The sequence below is a fragment of the Aphelocoma coerulescens genome, chromosome 13, assembly GCF_041296385.1.
Source record: "Aphelocoma coerulescens isolate FSJ_1873_10779 chromosome 13, UR_Acoe_1.0, whole genome shotgun sequence".
Taxonomy (NCBI): Eukaryota; Metazoa; Chordata; class Aves; order Passeriformes; family Corvidae; genus Aphelocoma; species Aphelocoma coerulescens.
The window spans coordinates 17,300,590-17,323,328 of NC_091027.1; the positions used below are offsets into that span (position 1 = coordinate 17,300,590).

The 22,739-nt window shown below is 63.5% G+C and overlaps 2 protein-coding genes across 6 annotated transcripts; one reads left to right on the forward strand and one right to left on the reverse strand.

The window, feature by feature from the left end:
• The first annotated feature begins 1,114 nt into the window (after window positions 1–1,114).
• Window positions 1,115–14,767, forward strand: RELL2 (RELT like 2). Of its 4 annotated transcripts, none has more exons than XM_069029366.1 (8): window positions 1,115–1,730; window positions 4,892–5,105; window positions 6,718–6,777; window positions 6,858–6,924; window positions 7,206–7,394; window positions 11,634–12,264; window positions 13,799–13,832; window positions 14,074–14,767. In XM_069029366.1, exons 1-7 carry the CDS (start codon window positions 1,533–1,535, stop codon window positions 13,829–13,831), a joined length of 1,392 nt encoding a protein of 463 aa, XP_068885467.1. In that variant the 5' UTR covers window positions 1,115–1,532; the 3' UTR covers window position 13,832; window positions 14,074–14,767. The 4 variants fall into 4 exon arrangements, with proteins under 4 accessions (XP_068885467.1, XP_068885466.1, XP_068885468.1 ...); XM_069029365.1 differs by having other exon boundaries at window positions 1,117–1,754; XM_069029367.1 differs by having other exon boundaries at window positions 1,728–1,805.
• FCHSD1 (FCH and double SH3 domains 1) lies at window positions 14,749–20,545 on the reverse strand. 2 transcript variants are annotated; one of them, XM_069029364.1, is made up of 19 exons: window positions 20,421–20,545; window positions 20,074–20,171; window positions 19,618–19,663; window positions 18,718–18,791; window positions 18,324–18,468; window positions 18,112–18,248; window positions 17,972–18,035; window positions 17,749–17,877; window positions 17,431–17,553; window positions 17,255–17,350; window positions 17,068–17,175; window positions 16,860–16,964; window positions 16,424–16,654; window positions 16,250–16,333; window positions 15,986–16,142; window positions 15,698–15,903; window positions 15,483–15,579; window positions 15,341–15,408; window positions 15,029–15,177 (listed from the first exon to the last, which is right to left on the reverse strand). In XM_069029364.1, exons 1-19 carry the CDS (start codon window positions 20,439–20,441, stop codon window positions 15,112–15,114), a joined length of 2,055 nt encoding a protein of 684 aa, XP_068885465.1. In that variant the 5' UTR covers window positions 20,442–20,545; the 3' UTR covers window positions 15,029–15,111. The 2 variants fall into 2 exon arrangements, with proteins under 2 accessions (XP_068885464.1, XP_068885465.1); XM_069029363.1 differs by having other exon boundaries at window positions 14,749–15,408.
• Between the last annotated feature and the right edge of the window lie 2,194 nt (window positions 20,546–22,739).

Sequence of the window (22,739 nt, forward strand, 5' to 3'; positions counted from 1 at the left end):
TCACCCCCAGTTACTCACCAGTTACTCCCACTTGTCTCCCAGTCACTCCCAGCCTGCTCCCGTTACCCCCAGCTGCACAGGGGCAGTGGGGTTTCCATGGGACACCCACACCTTGATGGGACTCATCCCATTCTGGGGAGCCACCTCCAATCCCTGAGGGATGGGGATCTGCCGCCTGTCCAGGTGCCACCCTGGGAGGGTGCAGGTCCTCCAGACCTTTGGAAAGAACCCGTTGGAGGTACCACCAGGCAGGGGGAGGACAAAAGCCAGGTGGAAAATTTCGGGGCGTGAGGAGGCAGCGGAGTGAGGGAAACCTGGACCTCGGCTGGAGCTGGGGAGTGACGGGGATGGGACCATGCCATGAGCAGTGCTGACTGGGAACGGCAGCAAAGATCTGCTCCCTGTGGGCTGGAAAGAAGGAAGGACGGACAGAGCAGGGAAGCTTGCCCAAAGGCTCAGAAAACGAAGCCAAAATCGATGCTCGGTCCTGCCAGTCTCCTGCTTGATGGCTTCCTGCAGACAGGAGCTTGGGGTGAAGGAAGCTGTGCTGGACACAGGCTGCTCAACCCACCGGGGGCTCGGAGAGGGGCAGGACCGCCAAGAGCTGGCTGAGGATGGCACTGGGCACTGGGATGTTCCTCGGCTTCCCAGTGGATGCCAGGCAATAGAGGTGTGGGATGGAAACCCCTTGGAAGCAGCAAGGGGGGCTTCCCGCCTGTATGGGACGGGGCACGGAGGGATGGCAGGGAATTCTGGGGGCTGTGCCGGCTGCAGGTGCAAGAGACAACGTGTCAAGGTGTGATTAAATCGTGGGGTCATTAAATGATACTCCTGGCTGTCTCTGTCCCCTCCTGTGGGGACACCGCTCCCTCCACACCGCTCCTTGTGTGGGTTTCCCTGTAGGGAATGGAGCACGGATCGTGGGATGGTTTAGGTTGGAAGAGATCGTTTCATTCCAACCCCTGGCCAGGGGCAGGGACACCTTCAGAGGAGACCCGGGACCTTCTCGCCGTGACCCTGCAGGGCACAGCTGTGGCTGGGGACACTCAGAGAGGTCACCTGGCACCGAGCCCAGCGCCTGCCATGGGAGATAACCGGGCTTTCAACGTGCTGAGCGGCACGGCTGTACCGGGAACTCACGGAGCGCTGACGTCTCGGGGTGGGTGCTCCCCTGTGACGATTGCTCAGTCCCTGCTCCGCCAGCTGCTGCCACCAGATAACGCCCGGCTGGGGACATGGAGCTGCCCGGGGAGCACGTTCCCAGCTGGGGGAACGGGGTGAGGAGAGGAGAAACACATCCCTGCTTCCAGCTGGGATCACTTTGCCGGCTGAGCTGTCTTTCTGGAAGCCGGTCGGTGCTCCGGGCATCTTCACGGGTCTTGGAGCAGAGCAAGGGAAGCATCGGAGAGGGATATTTTTAGATGCTCTTTGTGCTCAGAGAGCAAAACCAGGCTGTGGTTTAAGGGCCATTAGCTGCTGGGCATGTTTGAAGAGCTGAAATAGGGCTCAGGATTCACGTTTGGCACGATGGGATGGAGCAGCTCTGCAGACACGACGGCAGTTTCTGGGCTGAACATCGAAGCGAAGATCCCAAGAGGAGCCTGGACCGGGGCAGTCCAGCCCGTTTAGCTGCCACGTGGACGAGCAGCAGGGCCGGGGTGGCTGATCCCCCAAAAGGACGTGTTCACATTGTTTGTGGGGTGACGTTTGCTCCGCTGGCTGCAGAAGAGGTGCGGGAAAAGAGCGGACAAGAGGTAACGCGGAATTTTGCTGGGACCGGAGCCAGCCAAGGGACAGGGTGACAGGTGACAGTACTGCCCCACCAGCCTCTCCTCGGTCACTCAGTCCCCTCCCTCCCAAGCCACCTTTTGACGTGGAAGCTTAAAATATCAGGGTTTCCAGGCACTTCCAGGATTCAGGGGCACTCCAAGGGGGTGGCCCGGGAAGGAAGGGCAGGGAATGGTGGTGCTGGATGCGGCAGGCAGGCAGGAAGCAGGCAGGAAGCAGCAGCTGCCTATCCCAGAGCTCCAGCAGGATTGTCCTGGGTCTCAGATCCCACTGCCTTGGCTGGTGGGGTCACACCAGATGGGACAGGAGCCGGGATGGGGTCAAGGGGGACAGAGGATGCAGAGCCCAGACTGTGGACATGCCACGAGCATCCAGCCCGCAGCCACACCTTGGCGTGGGGCTTTAGCCCGTGTGGGTTCTGTCCCCACAGGCCAGGAGGGACACGGCCAGCCTGCTCGGAAGGGGGAGCTCCGTTGTGTGGGTTCATGCCTCAAATGCTGGCTGCTCTTGGGGCAGAGAGAAGCCAGGGTGTCGCTTCTGGGTCACCTGCGAGGTGCTGTGTGGGACAGGGCTCATGGCCCGGCCATTAAAGTGCCAACAGGCTCCTGCAGTGGGACAAGGACTGAGCGCCTGGAGGGACGCTGAGGCTGAGGTGGTGGAAGCAGGATGGAGACTGGGAGCAGGCAATCCCTGGTTGGGGGAATTAGGAAGAGAAACAGCATTATCTGGGATAACCCAGCTGCAGAGCCAGGAGGGAGCAGCTTGACAGCAACAGAGGCCCCTCCTCACCCTGGTTCACCCCACAAAGGCCAGGATTTGTCTTCAGGCAGGGCCACCCTGTGTCCCCCAGCTTGTGGAAACGCCTTGACACCAGAGGCTGTGGGAAAATGGGAATCTCCGCTCCAAGTGGGGAGTTCTGATCAGCCAGGCATGGCTGGAGTTGGGAAAGGGCTGGGATGCTGGAAGGGGGTGGGGAGCTGGAAGGAGGTAGGGCGTAGCAAGTCGCTGGGTGGGCGGGAAGGCCCAGGAGGAGAAAGAGCGATGTATTGATCAGGACAGCGTGTGTGGGCACGAGGAGAAGGGGAATACGCTCCCCATGACTGCACCCCCTCAGGGCTCCGCAGAAACCCAGACCTGCCAGTTCCCCCTCTCCACAGAAACAAGGGCAAGGAGCAAACTGCCTTTGGGGTTCGCTTCGTGAGGTTCTTCACCAGCAGAGACTTGCATGATGGAGCAGCTTGTTGCTCCTGGGTTTGGAGACCTCTCCTCTCCCGTGGCCCAGCAATCCATGGCAAGAGGAAAAGTCTTGTTCTTGCCACCGATACTCCATGCTAGGGCCTGTCTCCCTGCCAGGACAGCACACAGATGGGTGTCACCTATGATGTGGTGACCTCCTGAAGTCACGCTGGTGATGGAGGCTCCTGAGAGCTGACTTGGTCACCTGTGCAGAGGGACAGGAGCCCTCAGCAGGGCACGGCTGACAGCCTGGGGGAGTCCTGGCTTGTCTCACAGCAAGAGAGAGCGTGGTGGGATAATGTGTGCACAGATCGGTGCTCGGTTCAGCAGAGATGGGGTGGGAGGGATTTCAGGGGTTGTGTTCCTCAAGGTTTGGGTGAGAACTGGCAGGTGGGAGAAGGATGGAGAGGAGCAGGTCTAACCTCCAGTAGCGAAGGAGTGGTGGGTGAAGCCTCCCAGAGCGAGGATGATGTGGTGGACATGGAGAAGGAGGTCGTGGGACCACCACAGCTTGAGATTTCAAATGGCTTAGCCCCTCCTTTTGTAGGAGGGAGGGAGACACGGGAGTCTCCCGGGACTCGTTTTCCACCCTCTCCTTGGTGCTGGGATCCCAGTCTGGATGTCTGCACCCCTCTCCCCCCACACCCCCCACACTGGTGTGTGATCAGTCCTGGTCTCGCTGAGCCCCACTTCCACCCTTCTCCCTCCCATCGCCAGGGCTCAGTGCCCTAAAAAATCAGGGAAAGGAGGGTGCCAGGGGAGCTCGGGGCTGGCACGCGTGCGGGTGAGGTTATTCACCCCGGGGCGGGCAGCAGCCCGGCAGCTTCCCTGAGCGGCGCTCCTGCGTGTCCTGCTGCAGCCTCCGGCATCTCCCCGAGCTCCTCTCTTCACCTTCCTCCGCCGAAACAGCTCCGGAGAGGTTTTTTTTTTTTCTGGGATCGGGACAGGCGGGTGCTCTTGTGGCAGAGAGCGGCAGAGAGCGGCAGGCAGAAGCAGCTGGCTCCTTCCCGGGGAAGGCGGGCAGGCAGCCGGGGGCCGGGGGCCGGAGGATGCTCGCCGCCGTGCCCAGCCGCGGGGATGCGGGGTTGCTAGGAGGCAGGTGAAGGTGAAGGTGAAGGTGAAGAGGAGAGCGCTGCGGAGGACCGCAGGCCCAGGTACCGCCGCAGCGGGGCCGGGGGACAGGCTGGGGGGGACCCTTTCCGTGCCGGGAAGCGGAGCCGGCGAGCGGGAATGCGAGCGCTGAGCCCTTGGGAAGGGAGCCGGGAGCGCCCAGGGGAGCCGGGCCGGAGGGAGCCGGCTCGGTTCTGCGGGAGGACGATGCGGGAGCAGCCGGCGGCTCGGCCCTCCGCCAGCCCGGCTGCCGCGGCTCCCTGCCTGCCGCTGCCGGTACCTCTGCCGATACCGGTGCCGGTGCCGGCGGAGGCCCTCGGCCGTGAGTAGCGAGGGCTGCGGGGGAGCGGCGCGGTGCGGGAGGATGCTCAGCCATCCTCCGGCAAGGGCGAGCCGGGTGGTGCCGCCCGCCGCAGAGCCCCGGGCAGGCCGGGGCACCGGTGCCCTTGGGAAGCCGCCTGCAAGGGACGGGGGAGCGCCGCAGCCCGGGGCCGGCGGGCCTGCGGGGACGCTGCCGCCACCGCTGCCCTTGGGATGCCTCTTGCCGGGATCGTGCGGGGCAGCAGTGTCCTTGGGAGACCGCGAGGAGCCACCTCCGGCCGGTCCTGTCCTCCGTGCGGCCCCGCACCGCGAGGGCTGAGCCCTGGGCAGCCCACCCGCAGCCGGGAGCTGCCTCTTGCCTCACAAGAGGAGGGGGAGATGGGCACAGGGTGGGGGTGAGCGCCGCGGCTCTGACCTGCCCTCCCCCTTCTCCTAGATCCGCATGTCAGACCATCACCACCCCAGCCATGGGGAGTCAGATCCCCAGCACAGCATCATTGTGGTCTTCCTCCTTGTCCTTGTCTTCTTCATCATGGGGCTGGTGGGTTTCCTGATCTGCCATGTCCTGAAGAAGAAGGGTTACCGGTGCCGGACGTTCCGGGACGAGCTTGACCCGGATGACAAAGAAGGGGTGGAGGAGCTCGAGGATGGTGAGTGCTGGGGTGATGGGGCTCGGTGGGGGCTCGGCCTTTCGCCTGCTGTGGCTGGTGCTCCTCTGACACCTGGGATGTGGGATGGGGCTGCGAGGGTTGCCCGTCACGTGTGGCTGGCTTTGGGAAAAAAGGCTGGGGCGGTGAGAGCAGCGCGGTGTTCCCTGGGGATAGGGAGTGTGAGGGCCAGGGATCCCTCTGATCCACGAGCTGACAAAGGCTGGTGGTGACAGGGAGGTGGGAACCAGTGCCTGGCCCTTCCCAAAGGAGCATTATCACCCAAAGGTAATTCTGATGAACATCCAGCACTTCCTGAATCCCCGGCATCTCAATCCCAATCCCTATTCCCTCAAGGAAAACCTCTCCCAGCTGGAGCACGAGCTGTCCCTGTGCCCCTCTGGCATTAGGATGTCTGGCACGGAGCCCAGCTGGTGTTTGCTACCCGGCATGTCTTCCTCTAGTACCTGCTTTGTTCGTGCAGACCAGAGAAATAGGGGTGTTTCCGTGATCCCCATACTAGAAGGGCACCTTTAGGGAATTTTTTCCATCGCTTCAGGCCACTGTCAGTCGCTCTGGGGTGGTTGGATTGGGAAGTCACTGCCGCATCGAGCGTGGGTGCCTGGCCCAAGCAAGCTCTGTCGTTTGGTGGTTTCCTGAGTCTCTGCTGAAGTGGGGAACACACATTCCCCCGGCTGCCTCCCAGGCTGAGAGCAGCCACATGGTGCTACAGAACTCCTCCAGCTCCCGCGTGCCATCGGCAGCGCTTGGGAGGATCGGCACCTCCTGCTGCCATTGCCTGCGCACAGGAGGGGAACGCGGCTCCTCCGGCTCACCCACGGATGCAGCCAGAGCTTCCAGGTGCCCATGGATGTGGCTTTAATGCCCTGGCTGTACATGACATGGAGACAGTGTCTGAACCTGCCAGGACTGGCTTTGCCTTCTGGAAATACCCCAGCCCAGGGAATCATCTCCATGGGTTTCCAAGAGCACGGTAGCAGCCCTGGAGCCTTGGAGGCAGCTGCCTGCCAGGCCGCAGCTCCAACCTGCTTCCAGGAACCTCTCACACTGCTGACAGGGCTGGAGGTCCATCCATCCAGGCCTCCTGCCTCCAGCAGTGGTGTGAAGCAGGTGGAGATGAACGCCGTGGATGAATTCCACAGGCACCAGCCAGGATTCCTCAGAACAGTCTTTTAAGCTTTGAACAGTGTGCAGCTCTGGGGCTCCCTCCATCATTGTGTCTTCCCCGTTTCTGTGTTTAATGGGTCTCAGTGGGTTTATTTTCTGTTTACCCTTGCAGCATCCTGCAGCCAGGGGCTCCAGGGCTGGACAAGGACCCTCCTCTTTTGGCTTTTTGGAACCTGCTTCCCACTTGTTCCCCCAGATGCTCCCCAGTTCTGAAGGAGCAACACAAGCCCCTTTCCCTGCACACGCAGCTGCTGGCTCAGCCGTTTCTTTTCCAGGATGAGGGATCCGGTGTTCCCCAGTGGCTTCCCAGTGTGACAGGGGACACGAGGCTTCTCCAGCGTCTCTGCTGATGCAGCTGCTCCTGGGAAGGGATGAGTGAGCAGAGTCCCCGAATCCCCGCCCTCAGTGCCACGTTGTCTCTTTTCAGATGAAGAGAAGAACGATGACACCGTGGAGAAGATCGTGAAATGCATCATCCAAAACCAAGGTGAGCACGTCCACGGGCCGGCCCGGAGCCGTGCTGACCACTTTGGCTGACTCATTCCTGTTTTTCCCCTCTCTCTTCAGCAAACGTGGAGGCCCTCAAGGAGATGCTGGGGGAAACTGAAGGGGACGTGGCAGTGCCAGTGCCCAGGTGAGGGAAGTGTAGAGTAGCTTGTGGCTGCTGCAGACTGAGGGACGAGCAGCCCCTTTCCAGCTGTTACCAAGCATCTTCCCAACGAGGAGTCCGGCTCTCCCGAGGGGTTTGAGGAGTGCTTCACCCCCCTGCCAAGCAGAACAGCTCTTCCTCATTGCTGTCCTCAGCAGAGCATCCCCCCCCAGAGCTGCTGCTCCCAGGGCTTGCTGCAGTGGGGCTGCCCCAGGGTTGGGACGTCTCTCCCAGGTGACACAACCTGTCATGTCCTTCCATTGCAGCCTTTGTCCCCACAGCAGCAGCCAGGACGGGGGCCCCCCACATCACCACACAGTGCACCTGGGCTCCACGCAGGCCCCCTGCATCCACTGCAGCAAGAGGAAGAGGCACCCGCTGCAGCGCCAGGGGCGCTCCAAGGAGGGCAAAAGCCGGATGCATCCTGGAGAGACCACCGTCTTCTCAGTGGGCAGGTACCCAAATGAGCTTTGCCAGACACTTCCCTGCTGCAACGAGCACCACGGGCTCTTCCCCAGTCCTCCTGTTCCTTCCCCGCTCGCCCCAGGCCAGGCTCCCTCTTGCTGTTCCTCGTTGAGATGCCTCAGCATCTGCAGCTGGAGCTCCTGAGGGCCCAGGTGGCTCCCACAGCTGGAAATGCCTGTGGTGTGTGGCAAGCTGTGATGCACCCATGGCTTCCCTCCTTCTCCGGGAAGGTGACTCAAGCTGGGTTTTCCTGCTGAGTCAGTGCTGGGCACAGCCCCAGCCCCAGTCCTTTCAGGGCCCGCTGTCCCAGCTCGGTGCAAGCAGGGCCCTTGCTGCCCAACTGGGGGCTTTAGGGGCCTCCTTAGGGGGGGCAGAGGGGACAGCATGTCCCAGGTGCGAGTCACCACCTCCTCAGAGTGACAGAGTGGCCCTGCTGCTCCAGGTGGTTGCCTCCAGCGATGTCTGCAATTAGATGACACAGCAGCAGGGTAAGAATAGGGGAGTGTTCCTGATACTTCCCACAAATGCTCTCCAGAGCCCACCTGGTTTCACCTCAAGGGACTTCCTGAGCTTCCTGTGGTCTCTGTGTAGTCACTAACCTGCAGAACAGTCTGGAGGCTCGCCCAGGTTGCCCCATTGCACAGCAGAAAGGGTTAGGAAAGTCTTCCAGGGCTTGGCTCCCTCCGGCTGTGGTGACTGGGGCAGGGTGACAGCAACTGCTGGTCCCTGGATGGCCACCCTGGTGAGTCACAAGGCTCTGTCATGCTCAAATCCTGCGGAATCTTCATTCAGGGCCTGAGCCTTGGTGAAGCTTCACGTTGGGGTCCAGAGAGACAATCCTTTCATGGGAATGCCGAGCCAGAGTGGGCATGGAATCATGGAACGGTTTGGGTCGGAAGGGACCTCAAAGTTCATCTTGTTCTACCCCTGCCATGGCAGGGACACCTCCCACTGTCCCAGGCTGCTCCAAGCCCCAGTGTCCAGCCTGGCCTTGGGCACTGCCAGGGATCCAGGGGCAGCCCCAGCTGCTCTGGGCACCCTGTGCCAGGGCCTGCCCACCCTCACAGGGAACAATTCCTTCCCAATATCCCATCCAGCCCTGCCCTCTGGCACTGGGAAGCCATTCCCTGTGTCCTGTCACGTGGATTTTTTCACCATCGGGGCAGGAGCCTCAGCAGGGAGGTGAGCTAGGGCTTTATGGGGTGCTGGAGGAGCAGGGAGCTCAGATCACATCCTGTGGGCACTGCCAGCTCCTGGTTGCCTCCGTGCCCGTTGCTGTCCTTGGAGGTGGTGCCCGGTGAGCCAGGGCTCTGCACAGTTGTGTACTCACCGCTAATTCACTCCCTGGCTGGTGCCCAGCTCCATCCACTCCTCCGTGTCCTTTGTCCGTGCTCTTCCCGGTCTCCTCTCACTCACCCCGGAGTGCAGGAGAAGATGCTCTCCTTTCCCAAAGGCACTTTCCCTCAAATCCTGGTTTTTTCTCTTTATCCCTGTTAATATCCCCCGCCACAGCAGCCTTCTCTGCAGGGCCCTCATCCCAATTCTCCAAGGCTTCGTTTGCAATCCTGAATCTTTTTGGTACAAGGTCCAACTGCTCAGGGACCTATGTGCCCCTGAGCTACCATCCCACCTCCAGATTCTCCTTCTTATTTCCAAGCTGGCCCCTTTGCTCTTCCAGATCCTGGATGATCCTTTTCCAGGACTGCCCTTTCCGTGTCTTATTTATGGCAAATATCTCGGAGTACTTTGACTCAGCACTGATCCTACAAAACAGGGCTTCTTTAACCCACCTCTGGAGTTAAGGACACACCCTCAGGTCTTGTTCTCCTTTATTTTTGCTACTGTTTTTGCCTCTGACGCAGTGGTTGAGAGTCCAGCCCCCTCCCCCATGGAATGAGCAGGCACAGGCTCATCCCTGAGGAGAGGAAAGGATGGGAGCTGTGGAGATCTGCCAAGATCATCCAGGGCTGGAGTGTGGGGGCACCTGAGGAGGCTTTTTTAGCCTGGAGAATTAGAAAGGGATGATCTAATTGTCCTCTAACGGTTCCCAAAGGGTGGTTTAAATGAAGATGGAACCAGACTCTCCTCACAGATGCACTGGGAAGAGCAAGAGGCAATGGCCATGGGTTACAACAAGAGAAATCCAGAAAAGATGCAAGGAAAAACTGTTCAACAGGGCCCCGAAGAGTGGAGGAATCTCCATCCTTGAAGATTTCCAAAACCTGACTGGACAGGGCTCTGGGCAAATTGATTGAGGGTAGGAGGGGGCCAAGCATGAGCAGGGGACTGGGGTGGAGACCTCCTGAGGGCTTTTTGCACCTCCATTGTTCTAAACTTCTGCGGCAATCAGGGTTATAGGATCCATACTCGTATGTTATAGGATGATTTACCACTCAGTGTTTTCCCCAAAGCACTCAAAGGCACTGCCAGGGCTTGTCCATAAAAAATCCTTGTGTGACCCTCTGTCCTCAGCCCCACCAGCCACAGCGTCCCACCGAACCCAGCGCCTCAGGGGTGCTGCTGAGGCAGCCAGCCAGGGCTCTGCTGCTTTCCCTCCCCAGCCAGAAGTTGGCTACGTTGTGCCCTCTCCAGTCTGAGCCCTTCCTGCTCTCTGAATCCATTCCCGACTCTTCCAGGCTGACTTTGCTCAGTGGCATTACCAAGAAACGATCCTGTCACTTGTGTCACCTCCCTGTCCCTCTTCAGGACCAGAATATTCTTTGGTCTTCCCAAATCGCAGAGCTGGTGTCTTATCTCCAAATATCTGGAGAGACCTGAAAGGCCACATTTGCTGCTGCTTGGCCTGCCCTGAGCAGTGCTGTGGGAGCCTCCTCTGGAGCTGGAGCGTTTCTCCTCACGACCCTCCCAATCCTGAGCAGCTTTCTGACCGCAGTGCCGAGGGGTTGGTGCTGCCCACAGGCTGGGTTTGGTCTCCTTCATCTCTGCCAACTCACCTGGTGTCTGTTCTTATCTTTTGGACCTCTCTGCTCCTTCCTTTGGAACAGCAGTGCTGCCACGTGCTTGACTTTTGGCTCTTGCTCTTCTTTCCACACCAGCAGTACTTGAACTTTCTGAAATTATGCTTTGCCCTGACACTGACGGGGCTGAACCTCAGCAGAGCCAGGTCCATCGGCAGCTTTTCCATGTGCGATCCAAGTGCAGGGAGAGTGGGTGAGCCATGGGCTGCACGAGGACTCAGAGGTGGGATCGGAGTGCTCTGGCTGGTGGACACCAGCTCACTGGGGAAGAGATTTCCTGTCTGCTGGTCCAGCAGTGGCTGGCAGTGCTGCTGAGGAGGAGTCACGGTGTGTCACAGTCAGCACCATCACAGTTCAGACTTTCAGGCTTTGTTGACGCACTAAAGGGGCTCCAAGAGAGCTGGAGAGGGACTGGGGACAAGGGCACAGAGTGACAGGACACAGAGAATGGTTTCCCCAGTGCCAGAGGGCAGGGCTGGATGGGATGCTGGGAGGAAATTGGTGGTGAGGCCCTGGCACAGGTTTCCCAGAGCAGCTGTGCCTGCCCCATCCCTGGGAGTGTCCAAGGCCAGGTTGGATGGGGCCTGGAGCAGCCTGGTTGAGGGGAAGGTGTCCCTGCCCATGGCAGGGGGTGGCACTGGGTGATCTTTTAGGACCTCCTTCCAACCCAAGGCACTCCATGAGTCCGTGATCCCTAACTCCTCTCTTCTCCCCACGTGCAATATTGCATCACCTCTGGTTATTAACCCACCCTCCTGCAGCTTTTCTCCTGCCCACCCAGGAGCTCTGAGCTGTTACCTGTTCATGGTGGGACCTTGGGGAACCACTCAGGCACCATCCATCCCTCCAGGGGATGGTGCAAAATGTACTCTGGCAGATTTAAGCCAAACAACTCCTTCAGCCTTTGATCCCTGTACCCAAATCACTGCCAAAACCCTGTCCCTGCCCTCCCTTAGGGCACGCTCTCATCCAGGTCGTGTCTCGGAGCATTTCCAAGAGCTCTGACCCATCCTGCTGCTGGGAGGACAAGCTCTGCCCCAGCCAAGATCTGGATTGAGCTTTCCCTCCTTCTCTTTCTGTTTATTTTGCACAAAGTGAAGGGAAAAATGAGTTTGGGGTCATGGCTTGCATGGGGGTGAACGGGTCTGAAAGGTTGGAGATGACGGCAAAGAGAGGAGATGCGGGGCTGGAGGTACAGGCAAATGCGGGACAGCAGGGAAAAGACTCGGCTCTGTCCTACCCCCATTCCAGGTTCCGTGTCACGCACATCGGGAAGAAACCCCCGGTCCAGGAGCAGCAGGACGGTGCCCTGCGCGCCGGCAGCCGGCAGCCGAGCACGGAGGAGCTGGAGCGCAGCAGCGAGCGGCTCCAGCGGGAGCGGGCTCCCAACGGGACTGTCCCCACGGGTGGCCTGCAGAACGGAGCCATCCAGACGGGCACCCAGAGCGGCAAAGGTGCGGAGCAGAGCCTCTCCGCCAGCCCAGCCGCGAACACACCAGCCAGCTCCGGCAGCCGTGACAGCCGGCGGGGCGGCGCGGGGTCCGGCCCGGCGGGGTCCGGCCCGGCGGGGTCCGGCCCGGCGGGGTCCGGCCCGGCGGGGTCCGGCAGAGCGGGGTCCCTGCAGGATGCTGGCGCTGCTCCCGGGAGCTCGAGCCGCCAGCAGAGGCTCCTGAGCCTGCCGGCGCTGGGAGGGTCGAGTCCCAACATCCCAGGAGAGCTGGCAAGGGAAGGAGCCGGCATCTGCCTGGAGGAGATCGGACTGGAGTCGGCAGATGAAGTGTCGGATATCCACGGGAGCCTGAGTCTGCAGGAACAGGCCGAGGAGCTGGGGAGAGACGACAGCAGCAGGAAACAGCCCGGAGGGGAGGACGGGAGGCAGCAGGTATGTTCCTCCTCTTCCTGGTCTCCAGGTGGTCCCCTGGCCTGGAGGGGGATTGCTTTTTCCCACCCATTTTCCAATGTCTGAGGCGGTGGAGTGACTGTGACAGGTCCCACCCCCCTTCAGGGACAGGGCGAGGTGCTGCGGGCCTGCTGCCAGTGCCCCTTGGCAAGGGACTCCTTCTCCATTGTGGTTGAGCTCTTTGGCAACATCCATTGGGATTCTGGCCTGGGAGAGCTCCACTGGTGCCCGTGGTGCCCCCAAAACCCTGTAGCCTCAACAGGGCCCAGCGTGGCCAGCAAGGAACAGGCAGGGACAGATTTCTCCAGAAGCCTTTCTCACCTTGAAGGCCAGGAAATGGTGAAGCCAAGTGGTCATTTCTTGGCTGTTTTTCCCTGCTCCTGAGGAGCTGTGCTCAGAGAGGAGGACAGCCCACCCTGCCCGGAGCTCCCAGCACCCTGGTATCTCCCAATATCCCACCCAACCACCCTGCTGGAGGAGTTAGAGAGCTCTGGGGGATTTGCTCCCTGGAATTGCCTCTGTGCTGTTACCAGTGAGCAAAGGAGGCCGCTGCTGGTGGTTCAGACACCCAGCGTTGTGCTCACAGACTCACGCACTCATTCACGGTTCTGCAGCTGGGGAAGGGTGATTTTCATGGAAGGGGGCCGGGAAACACCCCCGTCAGCAGCCCCAAGAGCTGGCCTTGACTTGCCTCACAAAACCAGCACCAGGGCAAAGCCCGTGGAAGGAAAAGGAAGCGAAACGCCTGGGTAAAATTCCTGGTGTGCTTCAAAGCCAGGGAGATCCCCTGGGGCTGGTTCTGCTGGAGCTCCACGGGCTGGGCACGGCCCATGCACATGCCAGCAGCCCTTGGCAGGGGGTGGGATGGGGCAGGACTGGGTCAGCACGGGAGAGCCCCGGGAAAGGTGCCTGGCTGGATGCCAGATAAGGACCAAGCAGGATCCCACTGTTTCCCTCTTTGCTTTCCGGTGACCAGGCTGGGAGGTTTGAGCTGTTTCATGGAGAAGGGCAGCCCGTGGCACCCAGGCAGGACAGAGCTGATGGGCTGCAGCCCTTCCCCAGAGACCCGGGGAGGTGGTGACAGGTCCTCCCATGTCCCACTGAACCTTGGGCGATCCCTCTGATCCCCGGGGAAGCAGTTTTGTGCAGGCCAAGCCCAGGGACATGGTGATGTCTGTCCCTTCTGCAGTGCCAGGCTCTTGCACGTGGTGCTGGGGTGCTCCAGGATGTGGGGTCCCAGGAGAACGGTGAGGGGACCTCCCTGGGATGTTTGTCACCAAGCCCTGGTGCCACTTGAACCCTCCCCCATCCCCTCAGTCGCAGTCAGAGACAGCATGAGGGTCGTTGGCTGCTTCTCATCGGGGATGGGCAGAGATGGGGCCTGGGCTGTAGTCACCCCTGGAGACTCAGTGGGGTTCTGCCCACTGGCCCTCGGGTCACTGCTGTGGCCGAGGGAGACCCCCAGCCCAGTCCCCCGCTCCCGAGGGAGCAGTGACATCCCTCCTCCATCCCACAGGAGCCCAGCGCCGCGGAGCAGGACCGCGTGTGACGTGAGTGTCCCCTGTCCCTGGGACAATGGCCGGGAGGGATGCGGGAGGGCAGCGGCAGTTTCCCTGCCCTGGTGGGTCTCAGCTTGGTGCTGGAGATGGAGAGAGGGCGAATCCCTTCTCCAGGGGGTCGGGAAGTGACCGGGGATTTCACAGGCGGTGACGCCGGGAAATCCCATTCGCGGGTGGCGGGGAGGTGCCGTGGCTGTGGGGGACGAGCCCTATCCCGCCTCTCTCCCCGCAGCTCCTCTCCGCTCCCGGCTGGAGCGTGCACGGGAGGCGCGCAGCCCCCGCACCCCTCGGGGCTGGGGGCTGTGCCGTGGGGCAGCCGGCCCCGGGTGGGCAGCTACGCGCTTGGCATGGCCGGAGCGACGCGCCGGCGCCACCGACAGCCGCGCTCGGCGCCAGCCTTCATCCCATCGGCAATAGGTACCCGAGTCCCACCCACCGCACCCGCCCCGGAGACCCCCCCCGGGGGACCCTCGGGCCTGGCAGGGGCAGCACAGCACCCAGAGCCCGCTGTCCCCCCCCGGCCCCCGCGGCCCCCCAGCTCCGGGGGAGGGATCGGAGGGGGTCGCGGCGAGGGGCAGGGATGGAGGCAGCGGCTCGAGCCCCCGCCCTCCCCGGGGCGGTGGGGAGCACCCCCGCACCCACCCGGCACGTTCAGCACAGAGCACAGCCCCCCCCGGGCACCCCTGCCACGCAGAGCGGGCACAGGCACAAATCCTGCACCGGCGGGGGATCCTGCAGGTCCCTGGGAGATGCTGGCGGAGAGAGGAGCTTCCAGCCCCATCCCGGCTCAGGAGGGGCCGGAGCCGGGCCCTGGGGGAGGGATGGCCCCGGCCAGGCCAGCGGGCAGCCCCGGGGCTGTGGGAGAGCTTCGGTGTGTAACGCCCTGTACATAGACGAGCTACAACCATTAAAGCTGCTGAACCCCTTGCCAGGGCCAGCTGGATTTATTTGGAACAGCCCCCCAGGCCACTCTTGCCCGTGGGGAGGTGCTGTGGGGGCCGGCAGGGTCCAGGGATGAGCCCCCCAGGAACCAGGGCTGTGCTGGGGGTGCATGGGCGATGCCAGGCGGGAAGGGCAGAGGCAAGAGGGGGGTGAAATGGGGCCTGGCTGTGGCACTGGGCACCCCAAAAAAGGGGTTCTAGGTGCTGTACTGGGATGCAGGACCACTCTGCAAGCAGCACTGGGCAGGATGCAGCCCCTGGAGAGACCAGCTCGGGGCACGGGGCAGCAAAGCTTTTTGGGGGACAGGGGGCTGGGGGGACCCACAGGGTCAGCTGAAGTGAAGCTCGGGGTCGGGCTCGGGGGCTCTGCCGGGTGGAGGGGGCGGCGCACGGAGCTGCGGAGAGGGAGAGGAGAGGGAAGGGGAGAGGGAGAGAAGTGGTGCCAACGTGCTGAGGCCACTCATCCCCCTTCAGGCCCCCCCAAAACAAACGGGTGGCTCCATTACAGAAGGGCTGGGGCAGGTTTTGGGGTACCAGCATCCCGGTGATGTGGCTTACCGGCCGCAGGCGGGTGGCTGCCAGGTCCGGAGAGCTCTGCCCGCTGCCCGTGCCATCCTGCCAGCAACCTGGGAGGGCCCGGCAGCTCAGCCTGGCTTTCCAGGCTCCCCCAGTCCCTTCCCAGTCACCCCCCAGCACTCACCTCCCAGTGCTGTCTCAGGAGCAGGGCTGGGGACCAGGCTGGCCCCGGGCGTGAGGCCAGGAGGGGAGAAGGGCGGAGGGGATGGTGATGGCAGCTCCTGGGAAGACACGGCCAGCAGGGATGGGAACGGTGGGAAGGGGGTGCTCACCCCAGCAGTCATGGAAGATGGAGGGGTGCCCATGCCAAGGTGACACAATGACCCTCCTGCCACCAACCTGCCCGGCCGCCTCCCGGGCCCCGGTGAGCTCCTCCACCACCAAGGAGGGGAAGACGCCGACGCGGCCGTCGAAGTCGCCGGTCCAGAAGCCGTCGTCCACCTCGCCGGCGGCGCGGGGCAGCACCCGGATGATGGCCCCCTCGGGGAAACTCAGCTCCTCGGGGCTCTGCCCCTCGTAGTCGTACAGGGCTCGCACCAGCCAGGCTGGGGGGAGGGTGGGAATGGGGCTCAGCACCCTCTGGGTCCTGTCCCCCTCCCTGGGGTGGGGGTGATGCCCAGCACCCACCTCCAGGCTCCAGCACCAGCTCTGCAGCCATGATGCTGGAGAGCTGGCGGTGCAAGGCAGAGGGGCCCGGGGGGCCGAGCCCAGCCCCCGAGTCACACCCCAGGGACAGCAGGTATTTTTCGGGGACGTAGCCGACCTGCCCTGCCTTGTTCCGAGCCTGAGGAGGCAGAAACCACGTGAACATCTCAGGTTCCAGAGTGGGCACAGCCTGGGGACCTCCAAAAGGTGTCCCCCAGCATGGAGGGGGGCTCAGCTCGCTCCCACCTTCACCCACTCCTCTGCATCGCCGTCCTCGATGATCTCCAGCTCCTCGCCCTGGCTGATGGACAGCTCATCCGCCTGGCAGCCCTGCAGGAGACGGGGGCAAAGTGGCAGAGAGGCTGAGGTGCCATCCCTGGGCAGGCAGGGTGAGGGCCAGGCAGGCAGGGCCGTCCATACCTGGTAGCCAAAGATCACCCGGCAGGTGTAGGGGTAGGTGCGAGCAGCAGGCCCAGGCTCATCGTCCTCGTCCGGCTCATCGCTGTCCTCGTAGTCATCGAACTCGGCCGGGTCCAGCCCTGGGGGGGTCTCCTCGCCTGTCCCCACCATGGCCCCGGCCAGCCAGGCATCCACGTCCAGCCCTGCCGCCCGCAGCAGTGCCAGCCGTGCCTCGGCCTTCACTCGGCTCACCTGGGGACACCACACATTGTCACAGTCCACGGGACACCTCCAGGGGCGTCCCAACCCCACAGACCCCACCCCCAGCATGGTGGCACCCCCAGCACCACACCCCAAGTGCAGCATCCCGGCCACCACTCGTCCCTGTCTCTGCGTGCCCCATCCTGGGAGTGACAGACCTCGAGGCCACCCCAGAACCCCTGACTGGGGGACCCACCTCTGCCTTCCGGATGTTTTCCCTGGCTTCTTCCATCTGCCGCTCCACGGCCGCCGCTTCCGCCTCCGGCCCCTGCTGCCGCCTGGCCTCCAGCCGCTGCAGCACCTGGGCGGGCACCCGTGGCTCAGAGGGTGGTAACAGCTGGTGAGGGGCTGGAAAAGCCTCTCCCTGAGCCCCCCAGCGCTCCGTGGGGCAGGACAACACCCACCTCCTCGCTGTGTGCCCTGTTCTTGTGGTCCCGGGCCACCCGCGTGGCCCAGCGCCGCACCTCCTTCTCCAGGCTGGCCCCGTCATCTGCCGGCGGCAGCAGGCACACCTGGGCAAGGACAGGGGGTCACGGGGGTGACAAGGGCTGTGCAGACCCCACCTTGCTCTAATGCTCCCCCTCCACTCACCTCCTCCAGCCCGGCGAGCTGGAAGCGCTGCTCGGGCGCCAGGGAGAAGGCGGGGTGGTCCTGCAGGAAGAGGAGGAGATCCTGCTCCCGGCACACCTGCAGCAGAGAGCGGCGTGGGGCCGGGGGACTCCCCTGTGCCCTCCTGTCCCACCCAGCTCGCGGGACGGTGCCGTTACCCGCGCGGACGCCTCCACAACGCCCTGGAACCAGTCCCGAGTGGCCCGGCAGGTCTCCACCTCCGTCCGGCTGGCGGCCGACAAGTGCTCCCGGAGCCGCTCGTAGAGGTCCCCGTCCAGAGCCTGGGGGAAAGCGGGTGGGAACCCCCCCAGCACTGCCACATCCCCCCACTGGCGCATCCCTGATGCCCCCAGGGCAGCCAGCCCTGACCCTGCACCAGCAGGACCCTCCCTGCTGCCCCCCTCGCAGTGGCACTTGGGGGGATGCTCCTGGTGGGACCCTGGGGATGGGGCACGGAGGGTCCGGGCAGCCCCTACCTGCATGGCCGCGGGCAGCTCCACGCGCTGGTAGTGCTGCAGGTGGGCAGCAGCAGACACCAGGGCGAAGCTGTACTCGTTCTGCACCCCTGCCAGCTGCCTTGAGTGCTCGGCCAGTCGTGCTGAGAACTGTGGGGAGGAGGACAGCACGGCTTGGTGGTGGTGCCCAGTGTCCCCCTGCATCCACCCACTTGGGTACCCTGCCAACCTCTGCACCACTGACCTTGGCGCTGAGCTTTTGCAGACTGGCCTTGGTGTGAAATATCCGCCGGTCGCTCTTCCGGAGGCTGGGGAGGATGGGAGGGGGGGTGTGAGGCCACCCTGCAGCCACAGCAGCCCCCCGGCCCCGCGCCCCCTACTCACCGCGCCTCCACATCGGCCGCCTTGTCCTTGGCCACCTCGCTGCTGCGCTGGAGGTGGCTGAACTGCTTCTTCGCCTTGTCCAGCTCCTTCACCGTCTCCAGCAGCTCCGCCTGCGCCTTCTGCAGCCTCTCGATGCCCTGCGGGGAGCGTCAGCAGGAGGGGACAGCTGTCCCCACCGCCCGGGCACAGGGGACATGTCCTTGCCCTGGTACCTTCTTGAGGGTCCTCTCCTTGGAGAGGCGGGCGCTGCGGGCGGCCTCGGCGGCCAGGGCGCGGTAGCTCTCGGAGGCGGTGACACGGACCTGCCCGGAGTGTGCTGTCCCCTCGATGACGCCCTTCCAGACAGCGGCCACGCTCCTGTGGGCATGGGGTTAATGCAGGGCTGGGTACTCCCTGCCCCTTGCCAGCTTTCGGGGATGCCCAGCAGGACCGCCAGCACCCCCAGTCCCAGCAGGGCCCTGGAGCTGGGGACATCCCACCCACAGCTGCATCCCAGTGACAGCCAAATCCCGGTTGGCATTAAGCATCTCCAAGCTGGGAGGGCCATGGATGGGCACAGCCAGCCCCAGCTGGTTGTCCCCAGCCCTGTCCCTGTCCCCAGCCCACCTGGAGTCGCTGGCCTCGCCACGGCCCCGCTGCCAGTCTCTCTTCACGAACTGGCTCGCCAGCCTCTGCAGCGCCTGCGGACAGACCTGGCATCAGCAGCACTCCCTGACCCTGCCAAGCACCCCAGCACCCCCCACCCTGCTCAGAGCCCAAAACTGGGCTCCCCACCCCGGCTGTCCACCCCATGGACCTGAGGACACACACGTGTCCCCCTAAACACAGACACACACATCCCCGTGGCTCAGTGTCAGCAGGAATCCCACCGTGCTCCCCATGAGAAAACCTTTTTGGGGAGCAGCCACCACAATGAAAAGGCCCCCCCCAATGTGGCTTTTGGGACAGAGCACCTGCAAGGGGACACCAGTGAGGGACACTGGCTACAGAGTAGAGGAGCTCCCAGCAAAGCCAAGCACAGCAAGACCCCAACCCTGGGGGGACGATCACCCCCAGCCTGGGGGCTGTGAGGGAGGGGGTGGCACGGTGACCAGCTGCAGGAAGGGGGGACACAATTCTGCTGCACTGTGTCCCCAAGGGATGCTGCAGGGACATCTCCCAGCAAAACCAAGCTCTGACATTTCAGAGCAGCGCCCTGCGATGACCCAGCAGAGAGCAGAGCCCAGCAGTTTCCTCCCCCCACAAGGATTTCCCTCCTGGCTCCCAAAACACCCAAGGTTGGGGCCATGCCGTGCTCAGCAGAGCCCCCAGCGGGTGCTGAACGTGGTCAGGGTCCTCCCGGCAGGATGAACCATCCGCCACCACCCTCCGGGAGCTGCCACGCTCGGATAATTTCTGAGGCTGCCCATTGCCTGCGTGGGGCCGTGCCCAGCTCCTGCCCCACAGGCAGGATGGGGCCTGGGCCTCCCCAGGGCGTTGATCCTGAGTCCCGTGGCATTTCCTTACCTGCCCATACTCCCTGTCAATGGTGGCCCTCTGCTTGCTGTAGGACCTGGGGGGAGAGGGGGCACAGAGAGGACATACAGAGAGGGGCAGGGATGGGCCATCCCTCCCCGCCACCATCCCCCTGCCACCACCCCGTTACCCCCAGCCCCTGCCACCATCCTGTCCCCATCGGGCCACCCCAGTGGGTGACGGAGCCCATGACCTCGACGTGACAGGCTCAAGGTGAGCCGTGCCCGGTCCCTGGCCCACCCGTGCAATGAGCTGCCCGGTCTCAGCTCAGGGACACACGCACACCAGTGGGATGAGCTGTCTGATCTCAGCTTGGGGACACACACACTGGTGGGATGAGCTGCCCGGTCTCAGCCTGGGGACACACACACACACACACACACACACACACGTGGGATGAGCTGCCCGGTCTCGGCTCGACCCGGGTGTCACATACGTGGGCCCTACCTGATGTCCTCCAGCAGCTCGGCGTCCCGCTGCTGCTTGCTCTGCAGGCCCGACAGCTGCTCCAGGAGATGGACCCGCAGCTCCTGGGTGAGCTTCACCTGCGGGACGGCCCCGCTCAGCGCCGCGGCCCCGGCCGGGATGGGGTGCGGGGATGCGCTGCCCCCCCCCGCCCGCGCACCGATCCCCACCGCCCCCCACTCCCGGGTGCCACCCAAACGCGGCCTCGCTTCCCCAGCCCCGTGAGGCTGCGCCGGGGGCGAGTCTCGGTCACGGCTGCAGGACACGGCAGCGAGGGAGGACGCGGCCCCGGTGACCCGCCCCGTGGCCCGGCCCGAGCCGGCGCTCACCTTGCGCGGCGGCGGCTGCATCGCGGCGCTGCCACGGTCCCGGTGCCGGTGCCACGGTCCCGATCCCAATGCCGGGGCCGGTCCCCGCTCGCCACCGCCCCGATCCGCGTGTGCGGAGCCCGGAACTGCCGGCCGGCCCCGCCCCCGACAGCCCCCGCCCCCGACAGCCCCCGCCCCCGACAGCCCCCGCCCCCGACAGCCCCCGCCCCCGACAGCCCCCGCCTCCTATAGGCCCCGCCCCGACAGCCCCCGCCCATCACCCCAACACGGCCGCGCCTCCAGAACGGCCACGCCCCCGCCCCGCCCCGATGGACACGCCCCGACCACGCCCCGACCACGCCCCCGATGGACACGCCCCCGACCACGCCCCCGATGGACACGCCCCCAATGGACACGCCCCCCGATGGACACGCCCCCAACCACGCCCCCAATGGACACGCCCCCGATGGACACGCCCCCCGACCCCTCCCCTCTGCCCGCACGGGCAGGGAAGCCCCGCCCACCGCGCCCAGCAAGCCCCGCCCCTCGGGGGCTCCAGCGCCGCCTGGTGGTCGGTGGTGCACGTGTGGACGGGGACACGGGGACATGGAGACGTGGGGATACGGGGATACAGGGATATGGGGACATGGGGACATGGAGACATGGGGATATGGGGATATGGGACATGGGGACATGGGGACATGGGGACATGGGGACATGGGGATATGGGGATATGGGGATATGGGGACATGGGGACATAGGGACACGGGGACACGGGGACACGGGGACATGGGGATATGGGGACACAGGGACATGGGGACATGGGGACATGGGGACATGGGGACACGGGGACATGGAGACATAGGGACACGGGGACATGGGGATATGGGGACATGGGGACATGGGGACTCCTCAGGGGCATGGGGACACAGGGACACGGGGACACGGAGAAATGGGGACACGGAGACATGGGGACATGGAGACATGGGGACATAGGGACACGGGGACGCGGGGACACAGAGACATGGGGACACAGAGACACGGGGACATAGGGACATGGGGACACGGGGACATGGAGAAATGGGGACATGGAGACGTGGGGACATGGGGACACGGGGACATGGAGAAATGGGGACACGGAGACATGGGGTGGGGACATGGGGATACGGGGACATGGGGGGACAGGGACACAGGGATATGGAACACAGGAGCATGGGGACACGGGGACATGGGGATATGGGGACATGGGGAGACAGGGACACAGGGTTATGGGACACAGGAGCACGGGGAGACGGGGACATGGGGAAACAGGGACATGGGGACACGGGGACATGGGGAGGTGGGGACACAGGGAGACAGGGAGACAGGGAGGTGGGGACACAGGGAGACAGGGAGACAGGGAGACAGGGAGACGGACACGGGGACATGGGGACACAGGGAGACAGGGATGTGGGGAGACAGGGAAATGGGGACACGGGGACACGGGGAGACAGGGACATGGGGGTATGAAGACACAAGGGTATGGGAGACAGGGACATTGGGACATGGGGAGGTGGGGATAGGAGGACACGGAGAAGCAGGAGGACAGGGACATGGGGATATGGGGAAACAGGGATGTGGGAACATGAGGAGATAGGGAGACAGGGACATGAGGACACAGGAGTATAGGAGACAGGGAAATGGGGATGTGGGAAGACAGGAATATAAGGATGCAGAGATATGGGACACAGGGACACGGGGACATGTGGACAAAAGGAGGCAGGGGGACAGGGACATGGGTAATGCTGGGACAGAGGGAAATGAGAGATGGGGATGTGGGGACACAGGGTCACAGGAACATGGAGTGATGGGGAGCACTGTCCTTGAGCAGGGGGACATGGGGACATAGGGACATGGGGAGTTCTGGGACACACAGCCCTGGGATCACTGGGGGCTGAGTCCTTGTGCATGAGGACACACAGCGTACTTGTCCCGGGATGTGGTGACACATGGGGTGCTGGGGCACTGGTCCTGGGATGCGGGGACATGTGGGACACTGAGGGGACAGCCTCCAGCACAGGGACATGTGGGGTCCCACATCACGTGGAGGACACAGAGCCCCTGGCTTGGCAGGACCCTGACACAGGGACACGGGCACAGAGCTGAGCAGTGGCATTCAGTGGGGCCACCTGCAATCGTGAGGGGTCCCCAACCAGCCTCTGCCTGTCCCCCTGTCCCTTTGTCCCCCTCCCAACCCTTTCCCATCCCCTTCATCTCTCACTTCTCGTTCTGTCCTGGTTTTGCTCTGTGGTTCCTGCAGAGCTCATGGCTCTCCCCACTGTTCCATTCGTCCCCTTCTTT

Excerpts from the sequence above, each read along its gene's own strand:
- FCHSD1 (XM_069029363.1), bottom strand. The coding sequence starts at position 20,441 with ATGCAGCCGCCGCCGCGCAAG. Across the intron at positions 18,249-18,323 it reads AGGAGAGGACCCTCAAGAAG|GGCATCGAGAGGCTGCAGAA; the intron begins GTACCAGGGCAA and ends CGCTCCCCGCAG. Across the intron at positions 17,878-17,971 it reads TGCAAAAGCTCAGCGCCAAG|TTCTCAGCACGACTGGCCGA; the intron begins GTCAGTGGTGCA and ends TCCTCCCCACAG.
- RELL2 (XM_069029365.1), top strand. The coding sequence starts at position 1,533 with ATGGAGCAGCTCTGCAGACACGACGGCAGTTTCTGGGCTGAACATCGA. Across the intron at positions 1,755-4,891 it reads GGGAAAAGAGCGGACAAGAG|ATCCGCATGTCAGACCATCA; the intron begins GTAACGCGGAAT and ends CCCTTCTCCTAG. Across the intron at positions 12,265-13,798 it reads GGGAGGACGGGAGGCAGCAG|GAGCCCAGCGCCGCGGAGCA; the intron begins GTATGTTCCTCC and ends TCCATCCCACAG.